The sequence below is a fragment of the Dermacentor albipictus genome, chromosome 1 (genome assembly GCF_038994185.2).
Source record: "Dermacentor albipictus isolate Rhodes 1998 colony chromosome 1, USDA_Dalb.pri_finalv2, whole genome shotgun sequence".
NCBI lineage: Eukaryota > Metazoa > Arthropoda > Arachnida > Ixodida > Ixodidae > Dermacentor > Dermacentor albipictus.
The window spans coordinates 309,947,033-309,969,940 of record NC_091821.1 but is presented as its reverse complement, the minus strand read 5'-3'; the positions used below and the strand labels follow the sequence as shown (position 1 = coordinate 309,969,940).

The 22,908-nt window shown below is 44.7% G+C and overlaps 1 protein-coding gene across 2 annotated transcripts; it reads left to right on the top strand.

Moving 5' to 3' along the window:
- The first annotated feature begins 216 nt into the window (after positions 1–216).
- On the top strand, positions 217–22,905 carry IntS6 (integrator complex subunit 6). 2 transcript variants are annotated; one of them, XM_065438665.2, is made up of 11 exons: positions 217–496; positions 580–657; positions 748–987; positions 1,441–1,618; positions 1,829–2,091; positions 9,951–10,415; positions 12,028–12,388; positions 15,638–15,774; positions 16,875–17,079; positions 17,581–17,718; positions 22,730–22,905. In XM_065438665.2, the coding sequence occupies exons 1-11, from the start codon at positions 380–382 to the stop codon at positions 22,903–22,905; spliced, it is 2,358 nt and encodes a 785-aa protein (XP_065294737.1). In that variant the 5' UTR covers positions 217–379. The 2 variants fall into 2 exon arrangements, with proteins under 2 accessions (XP_065294737.1, XP_065294736.1); XM_065438664.2 differs by having other exon boundaries at positions 17,578–17,718.
- Positions 22,906–22,908: the final 3 nt, after the last annotated feature.

Below are 22,908 nucleotides of genomic sequence, written 5' to 3'. Positions count from 1 at the left end.
GGCAAAATAGTAGATATGTGTTCCGTGGAGGCATGTGTGGAGTGGTGGCGTATGGCGGTGAAGCCAAGCGTTTTGTTGCCACCATTTCTGGGATCTAAAATGAATATCAACTGAGAGGCTGCGTATAATTTATGTTTTTTTTTAACGTATCAGGTACATTTGCAAGCAACAAGACTTGCGAATACGAGCATCCACTTTTTGAAATAAATAAAAATGAGGTCACGTGGCCTAGTCCCTGGCGTTGGCCCGGCTGCCGCCGCCAGTAAAGTTTGTAACGCGGAGCGGGGCGGTCGCTTTGTCGGCGGCGTCTGCTAAGTGTGCTCCGCGTCTCTCTTCCGTCAGCGGAGTGCCCGAAGTAAAGCTCGGGGCGGCCAGCAGCATGACCATCATTGTATTCCTAGTGGACACGAGCGCTTCGATGAACCAGCGCACTTACCTGGGCGCCAGGCTGTCCGTGCTGGACGTTGCGAAGGACGCGGTCGAGCGCTTCATCAAGGTAAGGAAGACCGACCGCGCGCCGTCGCGATCGGACGCACGCTCACCGCCGCGCCCTGGATTTCTTTTTACGGGTGCCACTAGATCCGCCAGAGGGACTCGGCCAGTCGTGGTGATCGCTACATGCTGCTCACTTTCGAGGAACCACCGGCCAACATCAAGGTAAGTGAAATGACGCACGCTGACAGAGCTATGAGCGTAGTACGCCACTGTGTTGCCCGATGAATCCCAATACACGAACTGGCGCTGCAGGCTGGTTGGAAGGAGAACCACGCGACGTTTATGGCCGAGCTGAAGAACCTCCAAGCTTCTGGACTGACGACGTTGGGTCCCGCGCTGAAGAACGCCTTCGATTTGCTCAACATAAACCGCATGCAGACGGGCATTGACACGTACGGCCAGGGCCGATGCCCCTTCTACCTTGAACCGTCCGTGTTGGTGGTCATCACGGACGGCAACCGACTCACGTCTTCTGCCGGTGTCCACGAAGAAGTGAGTTCACTTGGTGTCTTGCCATGTTCTTTCGGAAACCTGACTACACCCTTCGAACCGAAGCATTAATTGTAGTGTTGCCAACAGTCATACTCGGGATGCCGAAATCTCCTTGCGCTTAATGCTGCGGCAGTGGCCAATGTGTGGCTGGTTAAACTCTGGTTTTCCGATTCTTTCCGTTCTTTCTCGTTTTTTCATACCCAAAACACAATTTTAAAGACGTTTGAAAGGGATACTAACGCGGGCACGTACCCGATGTCGTCGGCCGATTTGTGCAATAAATAGATTTAACAGCCATGACAAGTTGCTAAATATAGGCACGAGTTAACCATTTTGTGGTTGTTGTTGTTCTTTGTGATGCTAGGGAGGATAGCAGAAGTGTTCATCACAAAGGTATTAAGTTTGTACACTGTGAAAGCACTGTTTAAGTTTGTACCTTGCACTTTATTGCAGCTGACACTACCGATGCACTCAGCTGTTCCTGGGTCTGAGCTTACGAAAGAGCCGTTTCGATGGGACCAGCGCATGTTTGCACTTGTACTAAGAATGGCTGGGACACAGGCACCCTCACAGGATGTGCCGCTGACATCTGATGCATCACCAATTGATGATATGTGTGAAGTAACAGGAGGTTAGTGCAGATCAGTTGACATTCTTTGGACTCGCTGCATGCTTCACCTAGTGGTCCTTTTTCTTCAGTCAGATTAGCTTGAGGTACGGCTACAGTAGTTGCATGTGACATCAAAGCACTTTTGGTGTCAACACGTAGCCAGAGTGCTTTGTTTCATTGTTATTACTTTTGCTCATGAATAACAATCTGCTCCTCTTGCTTTCCTCACAGGCCGTTCCTTCTGCGTGAGCTCACATCGTCTGTTAGTGCAGAGCTTGGAAGCCCTAGTGGCCAAGGTGCAAGGGGGTGTTGTCATCAACTTTGAACGTGCGGCTGAGGACGCCTGGGAGCCCAGTTGGCAGAGTTGTCGCCGACTCATCTATGTGCAACGCTCAGCCCAGAAGGGCTACTCAGTGGGCCACTGGCCTCTGCCAGAGGCCTTTTGGCCAGACTTGAACTCACCTTCACTCCCTCCACGCAGTGCACATCCTCAGGTGAGTTCGCCAGCAGCATAAATAGTTTTCCGTATGACAAAGGTCAGGAAAAGCAGCACACAGTAATCAGCATTTTATTCCATAAACCTTGTTTTTAACAATTATCTCTGTGAAAACGCATCAAGGAATCAGGGAGTCATATTATGCTGCGGATATGATCACAGTCTGCTGAATGCAATATTTGTGGGCAATGTGTTGCTTATATCAAGGGGACATGACTCATGACAATAAATTATTTGCAGAAAAGTATGAATACGCATACAAAGCACACCTGATTTATTATTAACATCATCCTCACTGAGCACAGTATGCTGTTCCATTGAATGGTTCATTTAGTCCTGATCCCACAAGAAGAAGAAAAAAAAAAAAAGATTGAAGGGCAGGCCAGTGTAAACATGCTACATTTCGAAATGGTCTGCGTGGAATTTCAAAATCTTGTACCTTTGATGTTTTGTTCTACATGGAAAAACACAGCCATTAATGCAGTGCCCAAGTGTGTCTGTACTGCTCCATTTCTTATTTGTGAATATGTGAATGGTTGTCATTGTAAATCTTACTGTCAAAAAATCAAGTACAAGTGGAAAGTATTTGATATGTTCATCATTGATGCCTTTTTTTTTTTTTAAACATTGGTGAAGTTTGAAGTTATTATTAGTGAAGTTACGTGTGTAACATGTCTGCCGGCTAGTATGTTCTGTTTCTGCGCTCCCATCATAAACATATTGATTCATGCATATTGTGTGTTTCTTGTGGCCGATGCACGCGGGCGCCCCGACGATGACTACGTACGCTCTCTGGCTTTCGAGCTGTCGGCTGAACTGGCCAGCGCTGCAGTTACCCTTCGTCAATATAATTTGTAAATAGTCTCCAGTCTTAATTCTTCGTTCGCGTAACATTTTGGTGGAGGGTGCCGTTCCTCATCCTCAGCACGGAGCTCCGCAGCGGCAGCACCGTCCTGATTTCCACCAGGGCTCCCGGTGACGACACCTCGTCTCCTTCTACTCCTGCGACCCCCACCAACAACGTACGTTATGGTTACCAGTCCCCACGATGCTGGCATATTCTCCGGCCAAGATAATGTCAAAGTTGAGGACTAGCTCAGCCTGCATGAGTGTGTTAGCCGAAACAACCGCTGAGACCCTACCATTATGCTAGAGAATGTTGCATTCTACTTGGTGGAACTCCTCGTGTCTGGTTCCGGGCACACGAGGACGAGATCTCTAGCTGGGATGCTGTCAAGGAAAAGCTCAGCAACCTCTTTGGAAATCCCGCCGGTTGGCAGCTGGCTGCTAGAAAACAGTTTGCTAACCGAGTTCAGTCTTCTACTGAATCGTATGTCTCATACATACAAGACGTGCTCGCTATTTGCCGGAAAGTCGACGAGAAAATGGCCGAGATTGACAAAGTCAGCCACGTATTCTGTTCTCCAAGAACTTCATGATTTACCGACGGCAGGTCACCTTGGCGTCTCAAGCTGGTGGTGGTAGAAGAACGTTTATGCTAGCTGGTATTGATAAGGTAAGAGTTAAAAAACCTGTTGTACCAGGCGATGTGTTAGTGATTGAGTCGCGCATGGTAAAACAAAAAAATATCATCTGCACTGCAGAGTCAGTAGCGAAGGTTGATGGACAAGTTGTTTGTTCAGCTGAATTAATGGCAGCATATAAGGACTATTAATCGTGATACATAGTTTGGCAGTAGTACATGAAAGCGCCAGAATAGCCGATACTGCTATAATAGGGCCATTCTAAGATGTTTGTATGCAATTAGATGGCTTAGTTTTGAGCAAACAAGAGATCCTAGTACAACAGCTGTAACCATTATTGTTAGTAAGTATAAAAAGTTAGATTTATCAAGTTTGAGAATATTGACAAATACATCTGGAGCTGTGACTAAACATGCGTATATCACACTGATATTTATTCCTAAAACAAAAGTGGCAAAGAAAAATTGATGATCTTTGAAAAGTAAAAAGTAGTTTTTTAAAAAGGACTTAAAAGTTAAAGCTTCAAAGTTTTTTTCTCTGATTGTTTCTGGAAAAAATATTGCTACTTTTATGAATAATAGACTAGCTGCAATTAGCAATATCCAAAAAATCGCTTTAGGACTAAGAAATACTCGCTCCTAAAGCTAAGAACTCTCCAAGAGAATCCCATCTTAAATGGTTCTCTTCAATAAGCTGCTCAACATGTTTCGGTGCAGAACCACCAGCACCTGTTTCAAATAAACCGCCACCTGCTAGAAGTGGTACAATTGACAGCATCTTAGCACTTGTGCCAAGTTCTAGAATTGGAAAAAGATCAGTTAAGTAATCCCTCAAGACATTACCTGTAACAGAAATCGTATTTTTGCCAGCTTTCATTCTTTTTAAAGAGTACTTAGCCCGCACCTACGACCGGATTCTTCTGGAAATACATTGCAGCGTGTGAAAAATGCCAGTACCGAGAAACACCATCGACACGCCCTGCCGGTTGCCTTCAGCCACTCGACATTCCTTTGGAGCCGTTCTTTCGTGTTGGCTTGGACTTACTTGGCCCTTTCCCTCTATCCACGTCTGGCAACAAGTGGATCGCTGTGGCGACAGATTACGCCACAGGCTACACCATCACCAGAGCACTTCCAACAAGCTGCGCCACAGATGTCGCTGATTTTCTTTTAAGCGACGTGATTCTACAGCATAGTGCTCCACATCAACTGCTCACAGACCGTGGTCGGATATTTCTTTCTCAAGTCATCACCGACATCCTGCAGTCCTGCTCTGCCAAGCACAAGCTGACTATGTCTTACCATCTACAGACCAATAGTCCCACTGAGCGTCTGAATCGAACCCTAACAGACATGCTTGCAAAGGATGTCTCGTCCGACCATACTGATTTGGACCTTACCCTACCCTATGTTACTTTTGCCTATAATTCCTCGCGTCACAACACTGCCAGTTATTCCCCGTTCTTTCTGCTGTTCGGCCGAGAAACCACATTGCCACTGGCCGCATCCCTTCCATCTGCCGCAGCAGAGTATCCACTTGACGCCATCACCAGGGCAGTCCAAGCACGCGAAATTGCCCGCGCTTGCCTCCTGACCTCTCAAGGGAAGCAACTGCGCTTGTGCAATTTCCAACATAGGGACGTCCACTTTTTGCCTGGATCTCTGGTACTTCTGTGGTCCCCGACTCATCATGTTGGCCTGTCAGGAAAACTCCTGTCTCGGTACACAGGCCTATATAGAGTGCTGCAGCCCGTGACTCCAGTTACCTACAATATAGCCCCAGTCAGTACCAGTGCCTCATCTGACCCAAATTCCACTGACGTTGTGCATGTCGCACGCCTCAAGCCATATTATTCTCCGGTTATCACTGACACCCCAGGGCGGTGCTTCTTTCGCCGGGGGCAAACATACATGCATATTGCGTGTTTCTTCTGGCCGATGCATGCGGGCGCCCCGACGAAGATGACTAACGCTCTGTGGCTCTCGAGCTGTCGGCTGAACTGGCCAGCGCTGAAGTTACCCCTTGTAAATATATTTTGTAAATAGTCTCCAGTCTTAATCCTTTGTTCGCGTAACAATATTAATCTTATTAGAAATGTTCTACCGTACTTTTATTGCTCTTCTTATTGACTCATCCTACTACGTGGCTTGGCTGTCTTTGACACTGCATATTGGTGTTATAATTTTCCTCCACACATGAAATGGAGGCATATGGCTTGTTGCTTCCAGCAGCAAGGATTGTGTCGAGCATGCCCAGAAATTCTGTTTCCAGCTTTTGCTTTTTAAATTACACAACATATAGGAAGAAAGCTAGCGCTACTTGTAAAGCTTGGTGTGCATTGAAGTCACATTGTTTTACATGCAGCGCCAACAGTTTCAAAAGGGTGTTCCACATCCATCACCAATAGTGGCACTGGCTAACATTATGAAGGTTAGCTTATGTATGTATACATAAGAACAATAGTAGTGTGGAGGACAGCTGTCACTATAGCCTAATTGGAAGGCATCACTTACAGCATGCAAATTTGGTGTGCCATCTTGCCTTCTACTTTCTTTCACATTGTTTTCAACCTTAAAATGGAAAAGTTTTTGCTTAAAGGGGCCCTGAACTACTTTTTATTGAAGTCAAGAAGTGCATTTGAAGCTAAAATAGGCAATTTCATAGGTACTCTATCTGTTGGTACTCATCATATACATATATATATATACATCATATATATATGTACTCTATCATAGGTACTCTATCATAGGTACTCTATAGTTGGGTGTTCGCAAAAAATACTTCAATGCGTTCAGCAGAAGCAGAGTTATTGGCAATAAAACATCCCATTTACTGCGCTTCCGCTCCTCTTTCAATGCCTTGCACTGTGAAGGCTACGGCTGAGTAGGGCATGGCCACAATGCTCCGCCTGCTAAACGTCACTGTGGCAAGCAGTTCAAATTTGAATTTGGTTGTTTGCATAGACCCACTATTTACGATTTGGTGTCTACGACATGCCAAATGCGTTTGTCCTCATTAAGCTAAGGTGCGCTCAGCCAGCGCCTCTTCTATTTTTTTCGATGCCAGCCTGATGTGGCCAATCTGACCGTTCACCACCTCGCTTGTCGTCCTTTCCTACTGTCCCCCATCGGCTAGTGTTTGCGCCTGCTTTACTGTCGTGAGGGAGAGTACCATCTAGGTGGCACCTCACAGTGGAAGTCGGAGGAAGACTGACAGACGCGTAATAACCTGAAAGGCGCAGGGACTACCGCTACTCCAACGGAACAGCAGCGCTGCAAGCTCAAGTGCACTTGTGAAGCAAGCAATCATACCATCTGGGTAGCATCACATCGCAGCAACTCACTGAGCTAAGGCTCACCAACGGCTCCCATTGGGGAGCGAGTGATTGCACTAGCATTGAAAAAATAGAGGGGGCACTGGCTCAGCCAGTGGGCTCATCATGGCACCTCGCGGGCGCAGCAGTGGCTGCAGTATTTGTGCTACGTAGCAGACCGCAGCTACATGAAAATGCAGCTTTTGCTTTCTGTTTGACAGGGCTAGAGTGCGCGCTTGCACTCATATGCTTCAGTCTGGCCATGCTAAGTGGTGCGGACCGACTTTGTCCTGCATCAGCTCGACCGATGCGTAATAGCCACATCCAACTTGTGCATTGTGCTACTAATAACTCAACACGAAGCGAGTCCGCCAAGGTGTCTAACCAGGAGCGGCCAGAAATGAGCGCACACTGGCAAGCTTGCGTGTAGTTTGACCTTAAGTTTCGAGTGGTTCGAGGCTAGTTGGGTGTTCAAAACTAGTCGAAATTAGTGAGACTTAGCAGCTACTGCACCGATAAGCAGGTTGGCCAAGGTTTAATTCCATGGCTGAGCATGAGCAGACAATAGCCGGCTTATTCCATAAGTACATAATTACTATTGAAATTTGAAAACAAATTTATGCTTACTTCAGCCTGTTTATTAAAATGTGTCAATAAATATACACAGTAACAGTAAAAAGAAGAGAACTGATCCAAACATCCTTCTTTATGGATGTCAGCTATTGGCCAATAGCAGCCCTGTATGGGAATCTGCTATATTACAAAATAAAGCATCCAGAAAAGAGTGGAGAGCATGCTTCCATTGAAAAGAGAGCGTTTGAGAAAAAGGTGACTTCGCTCTTCACCTACAAGCTCCACGCACCGCGCACAACTGCAAAACTTGGCTAAGACACTCTCAGCAGTACCTGCAATCTACGGACTCTTTTTTTCACCAAGCCTGAGGGGTTGTTTAGGTCCCCTTTAAAAAGTGTTTTATTGAAGTATTTACGGAAGGCAGAGAGAGATTGTTCATATACATATTTGTCATTCGGCACACGGCGTTCTTTATGATGGGCATCACAACCAAGTGCAAGTTTTTTTTTTTTTTTCCTAAGGTGCATTGACGAAAACAAGAATTGTGATGAGGCATCATATAGTAATATCGCATTGATATATATATATATATATATATATATATATATATATATATATATATATATATATATATATATATATATATATATATATATATAGTAGGCAAAGAGGGTTTCTTCAGGCTACCTTTCAAACGTAAAGAACTTGAGTGGTGCTACAAGGTAAACAGAACAAGTATTTAATTTCGACAGTTTCGATCGGTGGACCGATCTTCGTCAGGGTTTACAAAACCCTGACGAAGATCGGAGATCGAAGATCGTTTTGTAAACCCTGACGAAGATCGGTCCACCGATCGAAACTGTCGAAATTAAATACTTGTTCTGTTTACCTTGTAGCACCACTCAAGTTCTTTATATATATATATATATATATATATATATATATATATATATATATATATATATATATATATATATATAATCACATTGTAATGATATCCCTTTGCATTGGGGAAACATTGCTTGTTTGGTCTTAACTGAAAAAAAATCTTGTGCACTGATGTGCACATACACACACACGCACATGCAGACAAAAAAAAAAAGGCAACACAAAAAAGGCTTTCTGCTATGTTCAACATGACCTCATGTCGCCTGCACAGTTATAGTGGTGTTGTTCACAGAAATGGATGTAGCTCCAGGCTGTGCTTGCTATTGCGGTCTCGTTTTCGTTTAATTAAATAGAGAACATCCTGCAGTATTATTGCAGAAGTAAATTAGCTACAGCTGAAAGCCATAACTAAGTAAGCTGGGAACACCAGTTGTTAAATAAACACAAAACAAGGATATCTTCAGAAAATGTTCCACTATGGAGGATTGGAGAAATCAACAGGTGCTACCTGTAGATGCATTACTGGCAACTTATTCCGCACCAAAATCATTTTCAGGATAAACGACTGCTTCGTATAGTCTGTGTTAGTCAGTTATATTCCGTTAAACTCATGCACAAAAACAATGTCGCCTACTTCAGACGTGGGATACTTTGCAGTATTCAGGTGTGACAGTTAGCGTTAAGCTACTATAAATTGAGTAGACATAATAAAGGTTTGGAATTTAAAAGGCAGGCTGATTGGTGTGGATTCATTATCGAAATAAGCGAAAAGCTTAGCATCACTTTCAGTTAGTGCAAGTACTTTTGAAATGAGCAACGCTGTGCGGTTAGAATAAGAGAACAACAACATGGGGAAAACCCTTGCCACCAAACCTCAGGCAGCCTAGCATGCAGGCAGTTCCTTGTAAGCTTTGGTATCTGTAGGCGTGTTCTGAATGTCATCATAGACTTTGCCACCTTTTGCAGACAGCTGTTGTTGTAAGTCATATTGCAATTCTGACAAACAGCAAATACAGTTTCAAGGAGGCAGCACTGAGCAGCATAGCATGCAATGGTGCATGCTTCTTTGCTGCCTGTCAAGCATATGGACGAGTGATACAATGGGAAATTTGGCAGTGAAGTTGAGTCAGCTCAGCACTGTTAAATAGGCTTACAACTATGTTGAAGGACTGGCGATGCAGGTTTCCCATAGCACTGTGTGCCAAGTGAAACTGCGGTGTGACTCAATTTAAGCAACCCTATTGCCTAAAGCAACATGTGAGAGAAATTTATTACTCTTTACTTCTACAAGTTTTTCAAGGAAATTAGTTACAATTTGGTTTATCTTGGCGCCAAAAATTGCATGCCATGGGGGGGGGGGGCCCAAGCAGTGTAAGCAGTGTCAAGGTGCGTTGGTGTTTCAATACACTGAAAGAGGTGCTGTCTTCTCAGACATCAAGTTAAACATTTTTTCTCTCTAGAATCATCCTATATTATGCTATCTTTCTGTTTCTTGTTTTCTTTTTTCCTTGTCACGTTGCGTTGCTTTTTTGCTCAAGCCCGTGCTTCTGCCCCTTCATGTATGTGTGTTCTAGCCAGATGAGAATTTCTCTTGTACAGGTGCGTGTGAGTGCTTCACCAAGTGAACCTCTCTTGCTGGACAACTTGCCATTTGACAAATATGAGCTGGAACCGTCGCCGCTGACCCAGGCCATCCTGGGGCGCAAGCAGCCTACGGTAGCCTTTGCCGTCTCGGTGGCCGGAGCAGCACCTCAGAGGGGTGGAAGTGCCTTTGGCTACCTGAAGGCCAGCTCGAGCCTGGCATGTGTGAACTTGTTTGTGCTTCCCTACAATTACCCTGTGCTACTGCCACTGTTGGACGAGCTTTTCCGTGTTCATCGGTGCAAGCCACCGCGCGAGTGGAAGCTGCAGTTTGATACTTACCTCAAGGGCATGCCACTGTACTATGCGGGACCCCTGAAGCGTGCTCTGCAGCGTATGGGTGCTCCCAACCTGGTGCCAGACTCTATGGAGAACTGCCTCAGCTACACCGTGCTTAACTACCTCAAGCGCCTCAAAAACCAGGTGAGCAGTTTTCAGGTGGAAATGGGGAAGGTGGCATGTGACGCAAGAATCGCGGTTTGCACTGGGACATGCTTAAGCAAATTTCACCATGAAGGCTGTGATAATGGGCAGTCTCAGTTATTGTAAAACAAGCCGTTTAATGTAATTATCATTTTTTGGGAACTTCACCCAGTTTGTGTTATCTATGTCCCATCAACTTGGTCATGGTAGTCCGTGTGAACTGGGTTCAGAAGCAACCGTCGGAGCAACTTGGGTCACTGGGTGTGTAAAACTAGATATGTGCTGCTCTGCCATGAACCTCTTTGATGCCAACTTGAGTTACTTGAGTTACTAGGTATATATGTGCCACTGGATATGCGCCACTCATCGGTGAACTTTGATGTCGACTTGGGTCACTGAGTATGTGTCACTCTCTTTGTGCCGCTTTTTATAATAATGATCATATTGTTACGGCGCAACCAAGAGTGGCACCAGTTGGAAGAAGACGATTTGACGTATAGAGGTGGAATCGGTTTTGATAGCCATCTCATTTATGCATCGTTGTTTCTCTTGTAAATATTGTAAATACATCTTTATATGTGACTTCTGCAATGTAACAATATATATATATTTATCAGTGAAGCATGGAATCACAAGATCCAGCACAGAAATAGTTCAAGGAATAAAAGCACGTAGGAAAAATAACATGACTTTACTGATGTTTCTGCTGGGGTCCGGCCTTCATCAAGAGAGAATTCTTGATAAAGTCCAGACCCCGACCGAAACGTCAGTAAAGTCATGTTATTTTTCCTACGTGCTTCTATTCCTTGAACAATATATATATATATATATATATATATATATATATATATATATATATATATATATATATATAGAGAGAGAGAGAGAGAGAGAGAGAGAGAGAGAGAGAGAGAGAGAGAGAGATTTATTGTTATGTTGCAGAAGTCACGTATAAAGATAGCAATCTATCTTATGATTTGTGCATAGAAGGGTTTGGGTGCGAGCTAGTTGGTATGGATCATTCATGTTAAACAGTGCCAAAACACACAAAGACAAGCAAGAGCACAGGACCAGTGCCGTGGTGCATAATTGTTGGTATCTATCTTTATACGTGACTTCTGCAACATAACAATAAATATATATATATATATATATATATTGTTATGTTGCAGAAGTCACGTATAAAGATAGATACCAACAATTATGCACCACAGCACTGGTCCTGTGCTCTTGCTTGTCTTTGTGTGTTTTGGCACTGTTTAACATGAATGATCCATACCAACTAGCTCGCACCCAAACCCTTCTATGCACAAATCATAAGATAGATTGCTAATCACATTGAAGTTGCAATCATCACTAAAAGGTGAACGCACAGCCAATTTTTTTTTTTCACATTGATTAAAGCAGTAAAATATTCATCATTTTGTGACTATCTTGACGTCAGCATGGGCATAGTATAGCATCTTCGCAAAAAGCATGCACCTACATGTGATCTGGCTGTTTAATTATTTAACCTGTACAGCATAAGACCCCTCTTGTGTGTGTGTGCCTTCCTAAAGAGAAGATGTGCCAGAAATACTAATAAGCGCCTGTGGTCATCTCCATGATACAGGCAAAGGCCGAGTACGAGAAGGTGGTAAGTGCAGTCGGTGGGCCCAAGACAGGCCTGGGCGCCGAAGGCGTGCGGGTGAGCCCTGGAGTTCCACGGCCATCAACGGGTGAGGTGACAAAGCTTTCTGAGCTGGCACTCAGCTGGAATCCCGCCCTACGTGAGCGCCTGCAAGGCTTGCGCCAGGAGCTGAATGACTTCCCAGGCTTCGCACTGGCGCCAGCGCCACCACGGCCCCCTGACACGGCTGAGGCGCCCCCAAGAAACCCTTTTGATATCGGTCGTGCCTCTCTCCTCCATCAGGTGGCACGGATGCGGGCACGCTACCTACACCCGGGCACTATCACACGGTTGCAGGATGCTGGTAAGACATGTCGATCACTTACTCAAGACAAGTCAATTGTCTGTCTCGAGTAAGTCTTGACCGGTCAAGACTTGCCAAGACTTACTCACTCATTCAATCAATCAGAGAGTGTATAGCTTTGTTGTAAATAATGCACAATAAGGCAAAGATAAGTGGCTGGAGTAAAGTGCTGTTACACACTTTCACTATGCTCCAGCCACCTTTTCAGTAGTAGTAACGCATTGTACAGCCTCAACAAAATCTAGGTCGCCACACTTCTTTCAAATTAAGCAAAATACAAGGACATATTCCCCGGTAATTGGAACCTGGGACTGACAAACTTCATCGAATTATCCTGCAGGTAGAAAGAGCGACAGAAAAAATGACAAGACATATTGGTTTTCATTTGGCAGTATTCGCTAGAAACTAACATGGCCCTGAATCAAAAGCTTGCCCACTTTTTTGGGGTTCAAACTAAAAAACTAACTTGTAGATGACATTCAAGCTCCTAAACAACATAAAAATCTCGTTCAAACCTAATTTTTTAACGAAATAAATGTAGCATGCCTCTGATTCTGGCAATCAGAAAAGGATGAAACCAGCGAACCTTACCTTCACGGAATGGACATTTATTTACTCCTAATGTCCATTTTCATCACTGTGTGACAGCTCTTTATCAGTGTCTATGGACCATAACATGTCACCTTCCATATCGTCCATTGCACATTTGATATTGTGCATTTATCAAACGACTACGTAGCAGTCACGAACGGGATGGTGGCTCATGCAATTCTGTGGGATGCCAAAAACACATGACACGGCTTATTGCCGCTGGCTTAGCATGTGAGATACCTTATCCCTAGGGGTTTGCGAATATTCTAACAGTTCGAACATTATCGAATATTATATTTTAATATTGTATTCGATTCGAAAAATACGTATCTGAAAATGTTCACATATTTGCCTGGGCACAAATATTCAAATCAAATTGCATTTATTTCTGCCTGTGCAGGAGTAAACATGGTTGTTTGCATTTGTTTCTATCTAATCTAAGACTATTGGGGCGATATTGTGCTGAATTTTGCTGCTAACAAAATTTCACCTGTAAAGCAAGCTTAGCCAATAAACGCATAATCTGTTCGGTAAAGCCAGCCTCTCAGTAGCAAAGGGCATGAGTTTGCAACACTTTCTTGTGAACTTAAACTGTGTTAGGGACGAGACTACAGGGACCAACTAGCCTCCCAGCACACTCTCCACAAGTTTTTTTTTTCAGTGCTACCCCCAATTTTGAGCTTATTGCTTGACAGCAAGTGCGATGAGTGACAACTGGCACAAAGTCAAATGCCTTCGAGTTTACAGGGATTTGATGCGGTATAGTAAGGCACAGGCTGGCGAAGACACCTAGTGGGAATTACTAAATTATCCAAGTTATCATGAGCCAAATACATAATGCTTTAGTATAGCAGTTTACTAGTACACATATTTAACATTGACATTGCAATTGCAATGTTCTAACATAACAAATTAACCCAACTTGCTAATAAGTGCATGTGCGTGTCATTATTCGATATTCGAAGTTAAGTATTCAGTTCATATTGTAAAATTTTGATATTCACACACCCCTACTTAGCCTTTGAGAAAGCTTTCATATTCAAAGACTGAAATTGACGCGTTAGCACATGGGAACTTGTTCTGTCGCCATCTTGTGATGGTAGCCTGTTGCAAGCACTGTGAACTTGGTTTCGTATCCAGTTGCACCATGCAGGCAATTTTTAGAGTGCAGTGCTTAGGAACTCGTTCCTGCGTTGAGCGTAAGTGTAACCGGCAGAAGGAGCAGAGGATGAAAGACTGTGATAGAGAAGAAAGTGCAAGAAGGAAAGAAGAGTGCCACACGAGATGTGTTCCAGGGTGGTGACCCGCTACGAGATGGTGCCCCAAGTGTGTGCGCCATCACCCAGTCGCCAGTGATGTCATTACTAAGGCATGCAGTCCTCCAATACCGCTGGCGTGGGCTTCGGACCCACTGCACATGCACTACTTCGCGTGGCATTCGAGATGCCTGAAGACCTGTGCTCAAATTTTGCATTAGGGAGTATTGTGATCATTGGTGAATTTTGGACCAGTTTTTCTTGAAAGAAATGTGTACATTAGAAAAGGGTAAATACCGTAGTCATTTATTGTGAGCTGTTCTTCTTAGGGCAGGTTGAAAATCAGTGTTTTTAGCGGGAGATGACGCATGTTTGACGCATTCGCTGTGCCTTGTCAAGTCAGACACTGCAGCTATTGGAATCACCAGTGAGGTCACCATTGAGGTGAGGTGCATTTGTGCTGACCAGTGAAGTTCAATTAATTCAGTGAGGACCAGTTTCACGATAGAATTAACAAAAGTTTTGGCCCATAGAAATGTATTAGTGCCTGGCTGGACTTTGGTTGCGATAAAACTGACTAAAAAATCAGATTAGCCAAGTCAAATTGACAAAAGTGTACTGTACTATATGGGTAAGAACAATGCATGCATGTGTATTTATGCAAGTATACCTAAGATGCTAATATCAAGTTGGTCTTTCTTCCCAGTATGAGGCGAGGGTTTTTTGTTGCCAACACAGAGTGCATGGCTCTGAAAGAGATACTAAAGATGAACACTAATACTCCCTTGAAAACCTCCCTGTTTTTGTTCAGTAGAAGAAAGTTAACCAGTAACAGAAAATTGCTGTTAAAGGTTGCAGTTTCAGGAAGTCTTCCAAGAAAAGCTTCAGCTGAGGCCTTCCTTGCACTTATTGTTTTGTATTTCTGATCATTGGTTGTGCTTCATACTGGCCTGCACATAGTAGCAAGAATTATGTATTCAGTCTAGCTTGACCCGTGCGTCATGCAACATTATGCACTTCTGATTCCACAAGATCTTTTAGGTGAAAGGTGTGTGACTTTCTGCTGCCTGTCACTTTATTATGGCCTTGTAGTTGCATTGGTATTGAATAGTTCTTATGTCTGTTGATTTGTTTGCTTTATATATATACCACTTTTATGCCCTGATGGCAGTAGCTCAGTTATGGATACTTGATGAAGTTTTGGAAAAAGTGTTGTATTAATGGTTATTGGTTCGAAAAGTGCAAGAAACTTGCATGAATTTCCCTTTTTCTTTTTTTTTTTTTGTACATATCTGTGTGTTTTGTAAGGGCCATTTTTTCCGTAGTCCCTTTGAGCTTCAGTGCTTGTGCCTAGGTACTAATGTTTCTTTATGCTCTGTGTGCTGCTGTGTCATTTATGCAGAACAATTGCACAACCTTCCTGTTAGCCAAATGGGTAACTACCAGGAATACCTTAAGCGGATGCCCACACCATTGCGGGAAATTGAATCTACACCTGTACGGCAGCACATGTTTGGAAACCCATTCAAGATTGAAAAGGTTAGTTTTTTTGTGGTTTCATTCCAGAAATGCTGGTCACATCCATATTCTAGGCAGTTAATATGCATATCTAGAAACCAAGCATGAAAACAAGACAGGACAGATGCTCAGACAGGTGAGCACCTGTCCAGTCATCTCTCTTTGTCCTGTGTTGTTTCCATGCTCAGTTTTTAGCTATGAACATTTATCAGCTAGCCCAGCAGTCCATATTATTTAGTTAGTTACATAATTGGGCTGTCTGGTAGATGAATGTGTTCAAAATATTACTGTAATAGAAATAATATGAGCCTGTGCATACAAGCATCAAGAATGGCAGCTTTGATGTAAATTGTTGTCATACTGACACCACTGCAGAACAAGAGACTCTTTCAGAACTCCTGAAGATGTAGATAGCACGGCATCATGTTGCAGAAAAGTGTGTAGGCATGTAGGGTCTTATGTGGATGACAGAGTCTGTCTTTTGCTGCACCCAGAATGCTTGAAAGCTCCATGGAAGGAAGCAAATTCTCAACCTTGCCTTCAAAAATATTTAGCACAGGGATTTCCATGTGTGTGACATGATGCAGGCAGAGCTCACTGCTCACATTTCTATTGGCTTTGAAATTGTTTCTTTTGACAATGGTTGTGGACAGCAAATGTTGCTTGAGCATGCGGATCTTCTTACCCTTTATATTGTGCCATCTTAGCTGAATGAACCATGTAAAGTAGAGCAGAGCTTAATTGCTTCTTATACCGTACTTGCCAGTCATGTAACCCTCATGTTCATATTCATGCTCTGTGCCTTAAACCCTTTCATTCAGCAAGGCTGATGACCGCATGTACAAATAATCAGTATGCGTTTGAGGAGAAGTGCAAACAGTCTGCCAAATTTTTTAACAATTCTGCTCCCACGCGTACAGCCAATTCACTTGTGTGTGCACCAAACAACCTGTGAGTAAGGGCACTTGAGCACTTAAACGCCGTAAGGGTCATTTGGTGTGGTTAGAGCTACTATTTGCTACTGGCTATTCCCACTTGTATGAAACTTGTGCTGGCCTGGGATCTGTGAAAGCCGTGCGATGTCCTTCTTTGTCTGATGCACAAAACTCTGCTCATTGCAGCGCATGATGGTGGATGAAGCGGACTTGGACCCGGCAGCCAGCCAGGCACGGGGGCACAAGCGACCCGCAGCCGAGGCTCCTGGAGGACCCAGGGCCAAGCGGCGGCCAGGACCTCTGCCCCGAAACTTCACCCGCAGCCGGAGCCCCATGCCAAGCCCTCCTTCTACTCCCGAGCCTCCTACTGCCAAGCGGAGTCCACCCAGGGGTGAGTTAATGACCTTAAAGAAAGCTGTGACAAGGAGACTGACCACCTTAATGGCAGTTAGGTCACCTAGCAGTACCATGAACATTCCAACATTTAAAGCTAGCCATGTTCTCCCATGTCAACCAACACCTCTTTTTGTTGTCATCAGCCAACCACCGAAAATTTTTTAAAGAGGGCTCCTTTACTTGAAAAGTTTGGCCGCATGTTAAACTCCTTTAACGCGTGAAGGCGAAAGCCTGCTGCACACTTGTTAATGCATTAAGTTATACGATAAGAGGGGTTACACATCTTGCAAGACATAACGAGCTGCAAAGTGAAGAACAAGTGTGGTAAATCGTTTTCTGCGAGCTTCGGCCTCCTCTCTACATTGCGGTATCACGTTGCTGCTTTCGCAGTGCGGCTTCTTTGGCTCGTTTTCGACGCTTAGCTGTGGCTTTGCACGATCATGTAGCAACAGGTCCCATAAATTGTTTTAACCATTGCATCTGTCTTGCACAGCAGAAGAGGAGGCAAGCAATGGCTGGGCACCTAACGAACCAGTCGCCTGGGAAGAGAGAAATGGTCAGGTGGCTCCACCATGGCGTGACAATGGTCTTATCAGGGGCTGCCTGCTCAAGGAAGTCAGGAAACCTGGCAGAAGTGAGTCTTGTGGTCTGGTGTGTGCCAGCTAGTTTTTATCAGTTCAGCTGTGGGCATGCATTGAGCACTGTGCCTGCATTGCTCCACTGTTCTCACAACAGTTCATTATACATTATATTTTGGAGTACATCGGAACTACAGTAAAAGCTCGTTAATTCGAACCGCAAGGGGAAGCCGCTTCAGTTCGAATTAACGAAAGTTCGAACTAACGAAAGTGAAGGAGGGCAACAGTACACTGCGATTTGGAAGCAGTAGGGCATGTCAGTAGGGCATGTCAGATGGCGGGCACACTCCATCTTCAAGTCGAAGCTCTGGGTGCGACTGTGCCGCACCACCAATGTCCACCGAAACGAACGTTAGCCGAGGCTTAACACCATCACAATGAATCGCGATGGCCGATACCTCCCAAGCTGAAAACAGAGGTGCACAACCGATGAAGACTGCCGAGACAAAGACGCTGAACATGTGAAGGTGGCGAAGGCCCTGATTCGTTGGTTCTTGATTGCAAGCGCAGCTGCGACGTACTTGATTCGCCGTGTTTTGGAGCTTGCCGTGCCATCTCCGCACAACATTAGCAGCTGTACAAGATTTGCAAAGCCTCCGAGATTCACAACCGGCAAGAAGTCTCGGAGGTTACGTAGAACGGAGAGGCGGCAGCCGCGACTGCCTTCTGGCTGACCCCGCGTCGGTTAGATTTTATTCCGATTTTGCCTTCTCTCGCCGTTCTCTCCGTTTCGGAGGCAATACAGCCTTGTGTGTAGGTAGTAGGCGCGTTTCTCTGGCCGTGTGCCAGGCGAGCGTAGTTCGAATTATCCGCGAGGGAACCTTCTCGCGTTCGAATTAACGGACTTTTTTATGCATAGACTTCTGTGGAGCTTGGCCGGACCAAATCATACAGTTCGAATTATCCATAAATTCGAATTATTGAAGTTCGAATTAACGAGCTTTCACTGTATTTGGTGATCCCCTTCAAGGTTAGCTATAACCTGGATTGACTGCATATAAAAAAAAATGGTTTATCTTTTTTGAAGGAATTGGTCATAACACAAAACAGAAATGTGTATTCTAAAAACCAGTGGTAGCTTCGTTGCTCATTCACAGGTATAAATCCCATAAATGTGCAGTCTTATATCAATTACAGTTTCACTCAAGAGGCAAAGCAATAAAAGTAATAGCAAGAATGCGAGGCCTGTGATGCTGGCCAGCATAAACAGTACCTTGGAGGCTACCGTCATATGTATATCAGGCACGATCAGTCAGTCCGTGAGTGGCAAGAGTGCATCATAGAGTTCCAGCGGCATTGTGCACTCACCCACACATACACTTGTTCAAAGTTCAGCCCCGCGCCACCAGTGGTGAAGGTTGTCACCTACCATAAAAGCTGACTGAATTTGTCAGCAAGACACTTCCACGCACTGCCATCTTTACTACCCTTCTAGGTGTCCACGGTGCTGGGCACGTTGTCCATGAAATTACACTCAGTGACAACATATATTATAGGTAAATATCCTTATTGCAACAAATACATCTGATGAAGAGAACAATCCCTTTAATAAACCAATCCTTTCTAATCTTTCTATGCCTACTATCTTAACCATTAGATAGGCAAAATATCACCATCTCACAGATTTGTGTGATGTGCGTGCACTGGACAGTTTTTTGGTGGGGCCTGGCATAAAATACTTTTGTGTTACCGTATAGACTCACGTAAGGGCTGGTGCAGTCCTTGCACAGGACTAAACCTATTGATCAAAATGGTGTCGGCGCAGCCGGTGGCTGCTGCACACCCTGGATATACCATTGCATCGGAAGTCAACGTGCAGCTCTCGCCATCTAGTAATGGCACGTGCAAGTATGCAGCGCGCAAAAATTCATCGATGCACTCACATAGTATCGGGGCACCGAACATGATTGCTTCTCCGATAGAATGATTTTCTTTGTTTCTTTCTCTCTTTCTTCTCAAAATTTTGGGCTGCCAAGTTGGGGGTGTGGCCTTGACAGGTGTCTACACGGTATTATTGTGCATAAACTATTAACGATGATTTTCAATATTTTCAGTGTAAGTGGATGGCCTGTGTAAAGACAAAGGCCTTTGTACTAAAAGAGCATGCTCCATGGTAGAGCATGGACAAGGCCCTTAGACAAGAGAGACAGCAGATCTCCCAGGCATTTATTTCAAAGAAGCCTTGTCCGTCCCCTATGACAAAGCATGCTCATGTAATAGGAAGGCCTTCACTTTTACAGCCTGAACGAATTAACAAGCAAGAGCTTATAGACGACAGTCCCTCCCTCCTCCCACTCACACCTCCCCACAGCTCGGTTGTGTGCGCAAGAGCTCACACATGACAGTACAGTCAAGCCCACTTATAACGATATTCAAGTGCCACAAAAATTCCATTGTTATAATCAATAAGTGTTGTAAGCGGGCTTCATGAAAAATATCAAAATGGGGGAAGGCACAAGTGTTGTGCGAAAACTATAATGGCAGGGAGGCCAGTGCCTCTCCCCCACCACCTTCCTCCATCCGGCTGCTGATTGCATTGACTTGTTTAACTGGTTAGCTCTGCTTTCTGCATGCTCTGATCGCATGTAACAAGCCACGGCTGTAGACATTCAACAATGGCACTGCTATTACTGGAAATCAGGGTCACAGGTGGCAAGCGACATGTGAGCTCCACCGAGGCATCACTTTGGTGGTCTCAAAAGGGGCCTTTTAAAAAATGCGAGAACATTGCTGCGGCAGCCTCTCAGCTTGAGAAATCCGGGAGAAACGCTGGGGCAAGATCACTGGCTTGCACGAGTCAGCTTTGCTTGCTTTATGCGAAGCTTTCCGACATCCTTCTCCAAGGCATCCAGGTGCTCCACATGGTGCAGCGGAAGGTTGCTCGTGATAGTGAAGCCCTGAGGGTACTGAATTATCCGCAGGGTTTTCTGCGAGGACAACATTGAGGCAGCTTGCCCTACTGTACTGCTCATCGCTGCCGTCACTGTCGCTATCGTATGTAAGCACGTTGCGACATCGCCTCATCGGTTAGAAGCACTTCACTTCCAAAGCTATAGCAGCACTTTCTTTTCACCAGCAATGTTGTGAATTGCTGATGATCACTGGGCGAATCAAACAAGGCTGAGAAACCATGTGGCCAGGAATGACTTTGATGCAACCAACAAAGATTAATTTGTTAGCAGAACTGCGCAGCACAAGGGGCCAGTGAGCAATATGGGAGCAGTGCCCAGCTCTATCAGCGAAGTTGGCGCGGTCCATTCGTGTTTCGTAGGGCGACGCAGCATAGAGCTATGGGCACAGCCCATTCATGCTCGGAGGGGTGGAACAGCGATTGAAGAGGAGCGCTCGAGGCTGGAAAACAGTGTGTGGCGGCATGCAGCGGCTAGAATTCCCCCTTTTCCGTTAAAGGATTTCACATTCCCTTACCTTTCGGAACAAACACCCTGTAGTCAGACTTCTTGGTTATAACCTATAATGTAGCATTGTAGTAAGCGGGTTATTTCATCGTAGAAAACTTACAGAAGTTGATGGTGCAGCAGCTTCTCATTGTTATAACAGATATGTTGTGAAACTGGTATCGTTATAAGTGGGTTCGACTCTACCCCCTTCTCCTATCTCCTGCCCCTCAACTCAGTTGTGCCCTTTCCCTCAGTGCTGTTGTATTGCACAGCAAGTGCACATGAAGACAAAGTCGTCTTAGGATCTGAAAAAAAAAAAAAATCAAAGCCCCTTTCTTAAAGAAAAATGGTTGAATGCCACGCTACCCAGACGAACTGTATATATCTGCATTGCATTATGCGTGTCGCGCAATGCATTCCTGGCCGTCACCGTGGGTAGGCCGCAGGTGCAGCGCACAGCAGAAGAAGCTGCCTATGCGAACATAAACGTGAGCGCGATCATGCCCGTAAGACCAATCTCATGTATTGGCAACAGCATGCAGAAGCCATGTGGGCGACGCTTGTGCAGTCGGGATGCCTGCTGGCCTGTACATCAGACTGAACACATCTCGTGACACGGAAATGTCCCTGGCAGAAACATTGGAGACCTTAAAGCCACATAGTGTGCTGATCCTTGTGTGCGGTGACTTTAACATCAATGTTGCGAAAGAGCATGGCAAATGTATCGAGAGTTTCATGCTAGATCGCTACTCATTGAAACTGAAGAAGCTACAGAGACCCATGACATCACACCGTTACTGCATTGATCTCGCGTTTACAAGCAGGCTGTGTCACGTTATGATGGCAGAGCCTCTGACCGTCTACCTCAGCAGTCACAAGGCAATACTTTGCAAGCGTGGAGTTGTCTATAAAAGTGTGTGTGGCGTGTAATCAAGGCTACATGACCTAAAATAAAGGCTATGCAAATTGATGAAATTTGTCTTATTCAACTTCAACATTAAAAAAATACAATCCTAAATAAGCAATCAAATCACAATGCATAGCATCATGTCGCTCAACATTTTTTGGAGTCGTTGCATGGTCATTGGCTTTGATCTTTGATTTAGTTGGCATTGGGGGAAAGCTTCGCATTCAACTATTTTTTTTTTTAAGAAAGAGGCTTTGCTTGTTTTTTTTCTTGCCATAAGTCTTGCAGTAAATTTAGGTACAGTCATCTCCACACTTCTGCCTATAGCATTGGAGCACTAGGAGATAAGAAAACATAACATACTAACATAGCACCTGCTAGGTTCACAGCACTGTGTTGCATGGGCATCCTTGTGACTTCCGTTGGTCACACACATTTGTCTGTCTAACTGGTGAGCAATGCACACATATAAATTTCTCCATATTGCAGTACACCATTTAAAATCTCTACACACATGTGTGGAAGACTGTAAACAAGTGTGCAACAACATGCAGTCTCTATGGCAGGGAGTCAAACCCACAATGTTGCTTTAGCAGCAGACTGTCACAGCCTCTGCACTGATTATGGTATTGAAATCATTGCTGTGCTAACAGAAGCACACCTATTGATGAGTGTGTGTGTGATTTGCTTTCCTCGTTGCAGACTTTGAGCGTCTCTTTGAGCTACTGGGCCTAGTGCAGGGGGGCCTGGAAACACAAGTGTGCATGGTGCGCCATGTCATCCACGAAGCAGGACGCTTCAAACGCCGCCTGCTCATGCAGATGCTCCAGGACTTTGAGCAGCGGCTGGTCGATGCCGCTGCCTTTCCATCAGCTTAGTAG

Coding starts and splice junctions, on each gene's coding strand:
- IntS6 (XM_065438664.2), top strand. CDS start 380: ATGACCATCATTGTATTCCTAGTGGACACGAGCGCTTCGATGAACCAG. Junction 658..747: donor AACCACCGGCCAACATCAAG/GTAAGTGAAATG, acceptor CTGGCGCTGCAG/GCTGGTTGGAAGGAGAACCA. Junction 2,092..9,950: donor CACGCAGTGCACATCCTCAG/GTGAGTTCGCCA, acceptor TCTCTTGTACAG/GTGCGTGTGAGTGCTTCACC.